General features: G+C 43.0%; 1 protein-coding gene across 3 annotated transcripts in view; it reads left to right on the plus strand.

Moving 5' to 3' along the window:
- Positions 1 to 14,616, plus strand: part of LOC119651595 (integumentary mucin C.1-like) — a 58,918-nt gene that overhangs the window by 26,019 nt on the left and 18,283 nt on the right. For all 3 annotated transcript variants that reach the window (XM_038055242.1, XM_038055241.1, XM_038055243.1), the window contains exon 4: positions 12,778 to 12,822. In XM_038055242.1, the coding sequence (XP_037911170.1) occupies positions 12,778 to 12,822 (45 nt within the window). The remainder of the gene's footprint in view (positions 1 to 12,777; positions 12,823 to 14,616) is intronic.

Here is a 14,616-nt window from a genome sequence, read left to right on the forward strand (position 1 = left end):
CCACCCGCGGAAACAACGTCATCATCTGTATCATACTAGAGCCTAACTATCAACGGTAGCAGCGAGGTAGGCAATAATACCAGCCTTCGCTAAGAAGCGAACATGCCCGGTCTGGATTTCAAGGCAAACTGAAGGGACTTATTCGGTACCCCTTTCTAGCCCGGCTCTTTATTGTCCACTATTCTACCGCAGATTTCAAGCAGCTCGTCTCTGGTGGCTGGCGAAATCACCGTCACATTCAGAGGTGGTTGGAATGTGCCGATGCCCTCCTCTTGCTAGGGGAATTACCCCTGGATGATTTTCATCAAGACGAAAGGACACGTGATCTTCGGAGATGAACGGCCTCTAAATCGTTTCTTCACGATTTTATAAACACTCCCCCACGTTTTCCGCTTCTGAGCAGAGCTCATTAAAGCTTTTCCTCTTGCTTTGCTGGATGATGAGTCAGAGAGTTTTAAGGGCTGCTTTATAGGCGCACTTTTTTGCCCCAGACCGACTCTACCTACCGCCCTCTGAGCCGCTTTTCTGGCTCGGTGCCAGGCTGATCAAAAACTAGCCAGTTCATCATTCCACCCGTGGTCATCTACTGAGAAATAAGCACCTCCTAGGCATGGACGTGTCACATGCTTTGGCGATGCATTGAGCCACGTGGACGGTTTTTTCCGTGGAGGCGCCTGCTCTATCAGGTTGATCTAACCACACCTCTATGAAGCCTAAAATCTTTCTCGGTTTCGGACATGATGGGTCTTTGCCCTGTGGCTCGACACATACCTAAAAGAAAATTGCCTGGTGATCGCTGTGGGTGTAGCGTTTGCTGACGCACCAGGGCATAACACGCAACAGCGTAGGGCTGGCAAAGGTCAGGTCTACAACCGAGCCTGACCTCCTTTTCTGAAAAGTGTTTAGCACGTTCGTTAGCCAAAACTAAGTCCATCTGCACAAAAACTTTTAATAAACTGCGCCCCCTTGCATTTCATTTTCCGCTCCCCCCTCAAAGGCCCAAGTGTTGAAATCCTTTGGACTTCATCCCCTTGCATCGAGTACAAGATTATCATGCATTTCCTCGAATTTAGACAGTGTCAAACTTGGTGGGGCGCAGCAGCTGTATACATATACATCACTTATTTTTGCCCATACAAAGCCACTGGCTGCCTGACTTGCAGTACATTGTATGGCCTGTCGACCGCATGCCACCATGAAGGTTACTATATAGTCCACTCATGATGGCGATTTCCATCTAAGATTCGAACGTGGTCTACTCAAGTAAATCATGAGCGACCCTGCCATGGTTGAGGTTTATTTGAATAAACCTCATTTTCCCATTGCAGTCAGCACCTTCCTAAATTCCGGACATTAGCGACTTCCGGTAATGTGCCGGTTATCCTGTCCCTCTTTTACTTCACACAATAGACATTTGGGGTCCCTACTGCACTCCCTGGTAGTATGTCCTTTCTCCCCACACCTTCTACATCGATCGGACCGATCAATACCGCTGATGCATGCCTTCGCAAAGCGCTGAACATGAGGCATTTAAAGCACCTCTTTAGTGAAGTTAATTCTCTTAGACGGCAGACTACCCATCCAATCCGCACTTTTCCGGTCGCCAAGAGCTTTTGCGCTGCTTCCGCTGGTTCACCTTCCCGCTCAGATCTTTTAGGTTGGGATCAGCTTTGACCTTTCTGAGTATCTCCGCGTAAGGCAAATTGTCCTTACTGGAGATAACAATCGCCTCTGGACGAATTCGCAGTTTTGTTTTTCCTTTCGATTTTTTCCTGGTTTAGTCTATCCATCGTTTTCGTTCATCTTGAATTTCGCAAATCTGGCCGACTTTCCTACATTCGCTGTATGTTTCCTTCTTCTCAACTATTAGTGTTTGTTTTCAGAATTGCCTGTTCGTCTTTTTTTCTCTTAGGCGCCTGCTGATTATTTAGAGGATCCGCCTCTGTTTCGCGTACTCGTTTATTTCGCCGTAGTTTGATGGCAGTACGGTTAGACGTCACTCGGGTCGCTCGTGATACTGTTGACACAGCAGGGTTCGCCGTATCCTTAGTATTATTTTCCTCTATCTGTGATCTATTGTAAAGGACTCTAATAGCCCTCATCATATTCTTTATGGCTTGGTGCACCTGGTGCTTGTCCTTGATAAACCCGGACAGCTCTTTTTTCTTGTCCCAAGCTGGGTGAAGGGTAATTCCTCCGGACCGGCACTCCCGACAGGGTTACTCCTTTTAACCACTTCTTCACTTTTGGCGTTTATTGATCGTCTTTGAGATTGGTGGAGATGTCATAGTTGACGAATTTCTTTTGAACGGGTCTCTCTTGGTCCTGGGCAATTCCCTCGGATCGGGACTCTACTTTCTATGAGCCCCGACAGGATTACTCCTTTTATACAATCCTTAATTTTGACGGTTATTGACCTTGCATGCATCTTATCCTTTCCCGTCTTTTGCATTGGTGGAGATCTCATAGTTGACGAGCTTCTTTCGAACGGGTCTTTTTCTTGCTCCTGGTGTACCTCCTGCTGTCACGTATCCTGAGCATATGCGTTCATCTTTGTTGGGTCTTGTTACCGGTGTCCTTGGTAAGGTGGTACTTTGCTTGAACATCTCCTTTTCCAGACCCAAATCGCTCGCAGCGTTATATACCACGGTAGCCAAGTTGTCCACCACCGAGGAACTGGGGTCGAGGGATATCGACGACCGGGAGCCCACTTGCTCACCCCCAAAAGCCGCCGGTAGTGGGATTCAGAGCCCCTGCACCGTAAGTTTCCTCCTTCTCTCGTCTTCCATGGTGGTTTTATGTTCTGGGTATCCTTCTCAAAGCCATTTTGGTCCACGCACCAGAGATGAAGAAACACTAGCCCCTGCACAGTCAGAAAAGAAAGCTCATTAACACATATTTACACATCAATAAGTATCCCCCTGTCCGCCAACTGGGGTCGCGGCTGATAAGAGATCTGGCAACTCCTCCTCCTTGTCTGTTGGTCTGTCTCGCACTTTTCTCAGAAACGGCTATACCGATTGATACAAAATTTGGTGAGAAGTTGGAAATTATGAATGTCCGGATATGCAGTGACTGACATCTTCTATCAAATGAAAGGTCTTGATTAGTACTTTTCTATGCCGGTCCAAATTTCAACATTTGTTGGGAGGGATCGAAAGTGACGATTCTTTTAACCACCACCCTACCACCAGAGATCTCTTTAAGTTCTCAAATGTACTATTCACCGTGTGTCCACCTCTGATTCTAGCTAAAGCTGTGCAATCCCAAAGGAAGTCCAGTGCAAATTGTATGCTATTTTGAGTTTTGTGGCACAGTCTCCTATACGCCAGTGCCACGTACAAACCACTGCAATCCTGTACTCATTTGAGTGCATCTGGCCCAAAAACTTGAGTGATTAGGCCGTCCTTGCAGGAGGGATATTGATATTCTTAGCATTGGTAGTGAACTTTCTGTTTTTGGAGTCATCGAATAAATTCTACTCTTCACGGTCGCCAGTGAGATGAAAACTACGCACACCGAAGGACTGCCAAAACTGAGGCCTACCCGATCCATCGGCCTGCTCATTCTTCTCTATGTGTATCTAGAGGAAACTGCATTTGAGCGGCCCGTTGAGACTGTTAAATGCGCCTTGGCACTGCCCCACCACACTGAAGAATGCCGCCGCTGGATGCCCCAGCTGTTGACAGGCCTCTAGCATCGCTAATACCTCCGCTTAGAATACAATGACGTTTCTTGGAAAACCATACGACACGGCTACCTATCTGCCTATCTGAGAATACTCCCACTCCGTCTTTGCAGACCATCTTTGATCCAAAGAACCGTCTGTCGTAACACTACAACTAATCGCTGATCTCTGCCCTGGCTGGAAAGTTAAACTAAAAAAATCCTTTTGAAACTCGACTTGTCAGTGACATAGTGCAATGGTAATGCTCCGAGCTTACATGCTACTTCGTCTAGGATTTTACTATAGCCAAAGAGCTTCGCTGCTCAATCCTGACACTCACTGAATCTGACAACATATTTAATATGAAGATTCATGGAGAGAAAGTGTAGGAATACCATAAGAACTTTTGCTGGACATGACAATTGTTGTATTTTTTGCCCATCTCCGGCGACTAAACCATATAAGGATGGATCGCGGCTATGTACATCCAAAGAACCATCCTCAGCGCGAGATTCCATTTCTTTACAAAAGTCTTTTTATAGGCATAGAAAGCTACACAGACTTTCTTAAGCCTCAGATCTATGTTTAGCTTCCAAGTTACCTTAAGATCCAGGATCATACTTACATACTTTACATTAAACCACTAAACCACGGGAGATAGGATCCGGTTATCCTCGTTTTGATGGCAAATAATATTACCTCCGCTTTGGTTGGATTCATGCCAAGTGTACATCTTGCAGGCCCACAAGCATACCTCATAACGGAAGGAAACATTCCTTACACTGGTATACGCCACCACCTTCACCTCGTTCCTGTCTAGTATCCGTAAAATTTCATTCCTCACAACTGACCGGAGCACCAAGAAGATGGCACCACCATAAACATGCCTCTACTCACATCAAGTAGGGGAGGGAAAAGGAGCTAGCCTTATCAGTTTGGATGATCCTGATCCTTAGCACAGATACTATCCATTCTGGGTAGAGCCTCCTTAATGGCTTTGGGACTTACGTTATTAAATCATCATCGACGACATAACAACCAGTATCCGGTCTAAGCCTGCCTAGGCCCCCGAATTAGATATCCCTAAAAGCTGCCTTCACCGACCAACAGGTAGGCGTGGTATGGCTAACAAATTTCGTCGTTATATAGACTACTTAATCGTCCATCCTCCTGTAGGAGGCCAAAAATTCTTCAGAGGATTGTTCTCCCGACGCGGCTAAGAGTTCGCAATTGACATTTTTGAATACTCCCTTTCTATCCAGGAAGATAGCTAAGGTATACTGCTTGCAGTGCAATGACCGCTCAATGCTGATGATTACCTCATGAAGAGCGGTCATTGTGAATATAGCTTCGAGGTGGATATACTAAATTTTGGAGTGGGGCCTCTTTTCGTATTCTACATGGAAACCATGCATGCCCGTCTCCCCCCGTCTAAATCTCCACAAGCCAACCTTTCTTTCCTCATATGGCAGGCAGTATTTGTCTATAGCACATGTTGAAGATCTCCTTGGTCAGTTTCCTGAGGTGGCACAGGTTTTCATTCCTCCAGGGTGGTAATGTCTATTTGCTTTATTTTGCAGGGTACGAGAATTTAAAAACGGTTTTTGAATGTCTTACTAAGAGCCCCTACCTTTGTCTCTAGCTCTTCTGTCGTGCCAATATTAACATTGAAAGCACCAGAGCATTTGTGCCTCCTTAAGTTACTGAAAGGGTAGGAGACTTAGACTGAAGAACATCCAATTGTGATGTGAGAAAGATCTCTAGTCAGATGCTCTCTTGTTCTCCACCCTAAAAGTCCCATTGTCGGTTAGTAGGTTGATCTGAAGGACCTTTTCAACCATTACAACTGGGGAAATGGAAGATTGGTGTACGGCTTGTGTTACACATTGATAGGTTCGTGCTTATAATAAAGTTGAAAAGGAACTCACCTCTTTCGTTGATTTTCGAGTCTATCGCATTGGCATCGCAGCCAATCAACAGGTAGGCCTCCTTCGATGTTAAACGTCAGATGTTATAGTTTCTCCTTTTCTGTAAGCCGAGGAGATTGATGGACTTGAAGTTGCCGAGCCTTCAAGTCCAGGGATCCTATGCTAATGCGACGTCAATGCTTTTCTCCTGGAGAAAACCTAATAAGCTAGCTAAAGCGCACTTCGGTGGCTGCAGATTTATCTACGCTACCATCAGCATGATTCACTTGCGTAGGTGTATCGTCATTCCTCGTAGGACCGTAAATCTTCATATTTTCCAAGAGCTATCTAGTAACGTCGACTGGGTCGACTTCCTCGTCCGCTTTCGCAGAACGCACACTTTTTTATGCGCTTTTTCCAGTGCCTCCAAGCTGTCTCCATTTACGCGGAATAGAAAACGTTGGCTCTTCGCCTGGGATTCCTTTACCTTGATCACCACTCAGTCGCCCATGGAATCCTTGGGTTTTGAAGACGCAGGGATTGAGTAATGCGAGTCACAGTCTTCTGAGACTCTCGTCACAATCTTGAGCTTGAAGGCCAGCCGCTAATCCTTAATGATGCACGAACCAAGGAAGTCCCTGGAAAATTGCTCCTCGCATGCTATGACGTGCAACCCACGGATCAAAGTAGGGGATGAATCCCCCTATTCTTCTTTGCTTTCCAAGAGATGCTCAACACCCAACCCAACAGCCTGACCTTAATGATGATTTACACTTTTGCTGCCAGTTTGCCGCTGGCGGAATGACCATCCGCAGCGCCATCCGTAAGTGATTCCTAGCCACAGTGCTGAAGAATTCCACAGTGAGTGCTTGATCGGTAGACCGTTGCTGCTTTACTGTTGACGGAAGTTGCTTGGCGCCCATACTACTCTCTACTCCTCCGGTAGGCTTCGCTTGTTGTCAAGGCGGTTCTAGTTATATTTTTCGACAATCGCCTGATATTTAACAAGGTGCTTTTCTTCCCGCTCGTTAACAGTACCGACCTCCTTATTCATCGAAATCTTACTCAGAATATTGGTAGCCTTCTGGTATTATCTCTTGAGCAGGACTCAACCGCACCACTTCTTCGCTGACTTCTGGTAGCCGACATTCTCTACCCCCCTCGTTTCTAAGGTTTTGTGTAAAACAAAATTTTATCAAAATCGGTTCAATCTCTGTTTGTCTATAATACAAAATTCTGTAGTAAAGTTGAAACTATGAACCCTCGCATCCAGTAAATAGTATCGTTATACGTTGAGTTTGAAGGGTCTCCATACATGCTAAAGAGGGGTCTGAATTTTTTTCACTGAATATGGTCTTGTGAGTTATCAAATGGAAAGGCTCAATTAGTACTTTCCGAAGTCGGTATTGATCTTGACTTTAGTTGTGAAGAGGGTAAGTCCGAGGAGTCGAAAGTGATCATTTATTTCACCAGCCCATTTTCAGAAACTACTCATCGAAAAAAATTGAAAAAATAAATCACGTGATGTCCAGGGTTTGAAATATTCTCCATACCGACAAAATCTCAGATAAGAGTACCAGACTTGAAGCCCGCCTGACCTGATAAGTGGGATCGCTACTGATGTAGGCAATTTTCATGAAAACGGTGAATAAATGAATTCTATTTTTGATATCTGCTAAATGTACTCGTATTGCTGCTATCTCTCTGTCGCTGTTCGGGAGTTGGTAAGCCAAGTACAATCCTTATCAGTAACATAGTAAAAGTTTTAGATATCCTAAAAGTGGAAGTATTAGATATCCTGGGTGCTTAGGTGCCGGCTTTTCACAAGTTGATACCAATCTGACAATAGCTTATGAAAATATAGTCGACCTACTTCTTGCTGTAACCACTATAGACTATGGCTATTATTGTTTGGACTAGATTACCTACGTCTTGTTGTTGCCGTTACGTCAAAAGGCTGGCTTATTTCTCGGCCGTCTCCCCTACGTAGGCTCATGTGAATGTCCTAGGATTAGTCCGAAGGATATCATTGAATGGGGTGATCGCTTGGTCATCAATATTCAATACATTTTTCCGGTCAGCAGGTCGTAAAAGGATCAGGTGGCATTTCAACTATTCGAGTTACCCAATCTTATTACTTTATTTCCCTGGGCTCGAAGTAGCATATTCTGTAAGTAATATGATCGAATTACTGAAAACCAATTCCACTTCTTATAACTGAAAATTACTACAATAATTCACGAAGTTACTGAAGAATAGATTCCATTTCCTATTATCGAAAATTATTTGGATGGCTGAAATAAAAAGTTGGTCCTCGGCCGATAAACAAAGTTAAGCGTTGCCGATATTGGTTGGCACTTAGATGGGGTACCACTTGGTGGCATTTTATTTCAAGTTTCTTTACTGGTTTCTGACTTCCGGGTTTATTCATGATGGTGTCTTTCGAACCCATACCTTTACATTTTACAACCGATATGTCTTCATTTTAAGCTTGATTTGTCCCTCGTTTTCTATCTTTTTATCACCCACAAGTGTATGAAGTCTTGAAGTGATTGAATTAAATAGTGCCGCATGATAGATCCTTTGGAACACCACCCTTTGTACATTTTACTACCAGCCCCAATGGTTCGCAGTACACGTTCACGTTCACACGTTATCTTTTACGTTTTTGTTAACCTTCAATCCAGCCTAAGTCCATCACGTCCCCAATTTTTCGACAATCTACCGACCAACTGTAACGTTTCGTAAGAATCCTGATTACGTTAGATACCGTATGCGTTCGCTTAAGGTAAGATCCGAAAAGGTTTTGAAGGACTCCTCAAATATTTAGGGAATAAATTTAAAATTTGGAAGACAGTAGATCTTATATTCGTACTGTCGGTCCACACAACAATAATATGCCAATTTCACTTTAAGATACAAAGACTGCATACTCTTCTAGAAGATATCTTTTGTCCGGTATCTAATAAGTGTCTTAGCAATGCCGTATGCTATCCTTCCTGATAATGACCTGTAAGATCTGGATTTGATTACGCGGGGATCATCCATCAAATTTTCTATGGAGTTAAACTGACAACTAATCCGCCCAAAAGCGTCTCAAATTGAAAATGCAGATTCGGTCTATCCAGATAAAGTCGATAATAATCGAATCAAGACCATTATTGATTTGGATTATTGAAACGAATAAAACTAGTAGAATTAATGTGAGCTTTTACCTCAACCAAGAAATTCGCCAAATATTAGACCAAACCAATGGTTCTAACCACTTTTTATCAGCCAATAATTAGATTACACTAGAAACATAAATATGAAAATACACTTTAATTATCGTTTTATTAATAGTCGCACTATCATTCCAATATCTAATTTCACCTTTTTACGAATTTTATCGGAAATCCAACTTAATGGGCATCAGATAACAGATACAAATGTTAACACGACTGATACGAGTATAGCAAATGAAGCGTTCTAAAAGTGCAACATTAATTGCTGCTGATGCTTCCTCGAATGAGTACATTTAACATTGTTCAATAAAATGAATGTTAAGGGGGGTTACAAACCATCGGCATTAAAAACGATTCAATCCTGGGCCTTCCGTTGTGTTATTCCATTTGCATGAATGGAATGTATGCCACCTTAACTAGTTTTTAATATTTTGAGATGCTGTTAAAACCTTTTATGACTGCCTGCCGTCCCCATTTTCAAGTATCTGTTTTTAAGGATTTGAGTTATCGATGGCTGGATGCCAGAGAGATTAGTCAACTTAACTATGAATGACTACCGGAGAGAAACTTTTGTAATGATCATGAATGGTGCCTAATCTAAATATGTTGCTGTCTCCAAATTGAGTCCTGGGTCCTAACTATTATCCCTGCTATCGATTCCGGATTAACCATAGTTATTCCAAGGTACCTAGCGTTACAAATCGCAAGATGATTCGATAAAATATATCCAAAAATCATAAAATAAGCTTGCCATAACTACGTAAATGAAGAATGCCGGAAATAAAAGTCCGAGATGACTAATATCAATCACGGAAGCAAAGCTATCAACCAATCTATGACGAATCGCAAATTATTACCATTAAAGTCCGTTAACACCTATGTGCAGTTCCATTGAAGCAGCGCCTCTTTGCTAACTAGTTTGAGTAGCTGAACCAAGTCCTTATTGACCTTATTTTATTATCAAACACACGGCTTTACGCACCCGTGGATCTAACCCGGATGCGGCGATCGAGAAAAATAAAATCCAAAACTGATTGCACCCTCATACATATCACCTTCGAGCTTAACATAACTTACCTTGGAATCTCCTGATATATCTTAATTTAGATGTCATCATCCGAATCTGTCATCAAATCAATTCTCCTCTAATCGCATTTACATATATACCGACCACGCATGGTAACTATCTTTATTTCGCCAGATATAAAACTGCCCGCTCAGCTGTTGTTCCCCAAGGATCCATTTTTTCCCACATAAATAGGTCTTTGAGGCCATCGCAATGCCGCAAAGCTGATTCACTGGACCACTACTATCGACTGAATTTACCCACCGTGCATTCAGTTGTCCAAAGTGCCAGCAAGGCATAGCATAGCATGTAAATAATTCTAAAAGAAAACAAAAGATTGATGGACTTAGGAAGGCATCAAACTAAGAACATTTTTAAAATGAATGTGATTTACTGGATGTGACTTCGGATGAAAAATAGGGGAACTGGGAAATTGAGGGATCGGAAGAAATCTACGCTTAGTAAAAACGGAAAATGAGGACAATTAGACGTACTTTCTGGTGGCAAAAGGGTAGACCGAAGGACAAGAATTCTGCATAAACAGTGATATCATAGAACACTGCATTTGCAAGTAATAAATGGATCTACCCATTTGGCTACAATTTTTGTAGCTTCACAAATAAGGTCTATAATCTCGCACTAATTCACGAAACACGTTGGTTACAAAAACAAAAAACGTTTAACCAAAAAAGAAATGCCTTTTATTTGTATTATGGCTTCAGAAAGTGTCAAACCAAATCTACTCCACTTATTAGCTATGGAGAATCGACCAACTTGCCATAGACTTCAGTGAAACAGTTATCTGTTATTATTTACAAAATCTATATGCAAGGATCTTCAGCTTCCAACAATCGTCTCTCGATGGACGTCATCAGGGGAAGAACAACTAGTTCCCGAGATATCTATTTGCTAAATAAGTAACACATTAGGAAAGATCACGTCCTTCATTGTTTGATATATCTGAGTTATTGTAAACTTGGTAGATGCCGGATCTTACGAAATACTAACACTAAATGCCACAAGATTGGGCTTGGACGATCCTAGCTACTTAAATAGAGGGGTTTTGGTGTACAACATCGAGCACGTGTACAGAATAGTGCATCTCTACACGGTTTAAAACAGATTGCATAAGAGTCCCAGGACTCTAGGGAAATTCCAGTGGATTTAAATACATCACCTGTAACCGACAATATAATGGAAACTTCAACCACCCTCTCTTGCCTCCAAATTTCTCTGCTCTCTCGAATCAGTGGCTCATAGCTTACCGTCTCCACCACGTATTTGCGCTCCATGTTGCTATTATGAGGATACGCGGAGTCATCAGAGTTATCGGTCGCAATACACGACGTAAGTTGAACCGTCAAGTACTGTCTGCAGTTTGTACCGATAGTAGCCGTCACAACACAGCCATAAATGAGACAATCTAACATCCAACCTTCCTTCATTATCAGGTTTTTATAAGCACATATAAACTCCTTTGCCTCAACAAAGAGTTCTCTTCCATCTATTCGAAAAATGCAGATCGACGTTGTGTGGGACGGTGTTAAAAGCATTTTTATAGATAAAGCAAGTAATCCCGGCATTAAAGAAGAGTAGAATCCTTCCGGCTATATGCCAAACCACGGTGCATACTGATGAACTTTGTGTACCACAAATTCTGTACCCGATCCATACCAGGGTCCTTCCACTTCTTCGAGCTGTTTATGGCTCGTCCTCTTCGGCACTATCGTTGAATTCATGCCCGGTATAATGGCGACAATCAACTCAACATACTGTCGAAGTCCACCTCAATGTTCTGCTGATTTCGGCACCTAAAACTGTACTGTCTGGAGGCTCTGTTAGGATTTGTTGAGTAATCTGAAAAGCGCCGACAGTTCCGACATTCTAAACACGTCTAGAGTGATTTTGCCATACCACTGCAACTGACCAGAATTTGAACTACAGGTACGCCATAGTTGCACTCTATTCTTCACCCGTCTGTTGGAGTCTCCAGGTTTCCTGAGGTGCATAGACCCTAGGAAGTGGGCATTTCTAAAAATTCCCTCGCTCTCTCAAATTTGTCCCGAACCTCAGCAAACACCTCAACCTCATGGTGAAGAAGAATGTTTAGCTGAGTACTGAAGCGTAGGCGCCAGGAAGACAGGGTGTTGTTAACTCCACCACTATCTCATCGACTCTCTGACGCCGACCGCTGCAGAGTCACGTATGCTTCTTGCGAAAAAAGCTAAATGAATCTCTAGTGCAACAAGGGGCGGTAAAATTTACCACCCCGGAGCGGATGATAAAGAGGTTCGTTTTCTCAGTGCACTTCGTCCGCTGCCTACGCAAACCTATTAAAGTGGTAGCCACAGATTGAGCCGAAACAGCTACAGCAGGAGGAGCCATGCTCCTGAACATCGTGGTGCCTAGATCTCCGATCGCTTCACAATTAACTTTTTCTTTGCCCGCTGTCCATTACTGGAGCCAGACTAAACTACCAGGTCAGACGCCTTCTGCCAGTTATTCGTATCGGACTTTACATTTTTCCTTCCCCCTATTTTTTGGTGGTCGTTTATCATAGCTACCACAGTGAATAATCTGCAAGATTGCAAAGTTCTTGCCTTTTCCTCACCTATCCCTTCAGACCCTGCGAGGTCTATAGCCATTCAGGCTGAAGGTATCTATGTTGCCCTACCTCGGATAGTTAGACTCGAATGATCCTACCTATTTTAAAATATATATACAGGCTTTGGTGGTAGGGAGAATCCGTTGAGAATTCTCCGTAATATCGAGGAAGTTTGCAAACTGGTGTACTTCTGCATGGCTACATATTTATATATTATTATTTATTTATTTATCTTTAATATCATCTTTATATCATTTTAATACAAATTAGACACAATAACATGGATGCGACATTATTTCCTTTTTCAGATGCGACAGTCCCTGAGCTACCTATCACGCCTGACAGTGCACCAGGTAAGTTAGAATTCAAAATATTCCTTTCAGCAGTCGTAGAATATGGCTAAGCGCAGAAACACGGAGAAGAATGACATTTGCACACTGGCTAATAAAGTCGCGAAGTAATATTAGCCATCAGTCCTCTCAAGCGGAGTGAAGTTTCCAGACTCAACCGTCTCCCCGCAAAACTGTTCCTTGCAGCCCCTGCAGTTTACAGTACAGCACCATTCCGCCTTCTTATTTCTTCCTATTTTATGGAAACAGAATTTTTCCTAAAAGTAGAAAGAGGGAATGATTACCCAATGTCCTAAAGAAGAACCACTGTCTTAAGCATGCTACCTAAAGGGACGGCTAAGCTAGTTGAGCGGCAGCCTCTGTAGACGATCATTTGCGCAGTATTGAGTCCGGTAATGTGAGGCTAGATCACAATCTCATTGTTCTATAAATAAAATTGGGAAAACCGCAAGGATATTGCGTGCTTCCTGCCAACGCAAAGATATCATATTAATGAAATTCTTGAGCCTCTTTCATCCATCGTCAAAGAACGAGCTAATCTTCGCGAGGAATCCTTTTAGAAGGACCACGGGAACACTATGTAGACTTACATGGATCTTGAGAGTATATATTAAATTTCCCGCGAAAAGAGGTATTCCCGTAAGTTCCTTGAGAAACATTGTACCCAAAGTGGAATTCATCCCCGATAGAATTCGTTCTTGAGTGAGATGGTTGGAAAAATGCTGGCTGCAGTCGCTCAACCTCACGTAATAAACGCCAAATCGTTAAAATCTAAGGCGGAACCATGATCCAATCTCGAAAAGGTTTCAGATAGCGTTATTAAGATAACATATGCATCTTCGGAGATGAAAAAATATCCGGAACGGAATCCCTAGACCTAATCTGCAGCTGATGTCCACAGATGCTAAGATACCCTTTGAATGCCTAAAAGAGACCCAGATGCAGTTGGATGGAAGCTAATCCAATTCGGATTCTTGGTATGGCTTGTGCAGGACCCTGGAGCGATAACATCACTAAGATTTCTTCGTTGAACTGGCATTTGGATGCTAAAGGCCGTGGACCATATTGTAGATGAGTTTTGTTGGATTCACCGGGATGGTCAAATTTCTTCGGTCCTTGGATCGGAAGACACAGACACCACTATCTAAACGAAACTTTTATAGTTGTAGTCTAAGACCACTTGTACCTAGGTCCTAGTATCCTAGCTGGATAGAACCGATTCCTTCATTGGAATGCTAGGAAGACAGGTATGTTGATGATGCATAAAAAAGCTCCCACTGTACCATTACTCTTGAGCTGACCTCCTCATCTTCTTCTTCCCCTTCTTCAGCTTTTGTCTCGTTCAGAAGCGCGGTCTTGACCGGTTGTGCCATTTTATCTTGTGAAATGCCTGATCTGGATGCAGTGGCTTTCAAATCACCCTCCTCCGTATCAACGAAAAATCTTCTTCTCCATTACCGCAAGGGGACTAACACCGAGAACCATAGAGGGCGACAGGGCGGACGACACTTAGTAACAAACTGACCTACAGAAGCGAATTGGTGTAACTGGCGAGATACCTTGCCTTCTCTGCTTTGTACTAGCATTCTGCTCTGAATAAGGTCTTGGAAAACTTGATTCTGTTAAAAATTGTATGCATCCAATAAGGCACAGTGACCCTTGCTGAAATTTGTCGAGATAAAACCCATTGGAGTTAGTTTGCTTAAGGGCAGAACCTAATGAAATGACCAAAGCCGCTCCAGAACTTCAGTAGGCAAGTGGCGGCGATAAACTTTGTCCAAAATCTGGAAATCCAAA

This window comes from Hermetia illucens, chromosome 3 (assembly GCF_905115235.1).
Source record: "Hermetia illucens chromosome 3, iHerIll2.2.curated.20191125, whole genome shotgun sequence".
Classification (NCBI taxonomy): domain Eukaryota; kingdom Metazoa; phylum Arthropoda; class Insecta; order Diptera; family Stratiomyidae; genus Hermetia; species Hermetia illucens.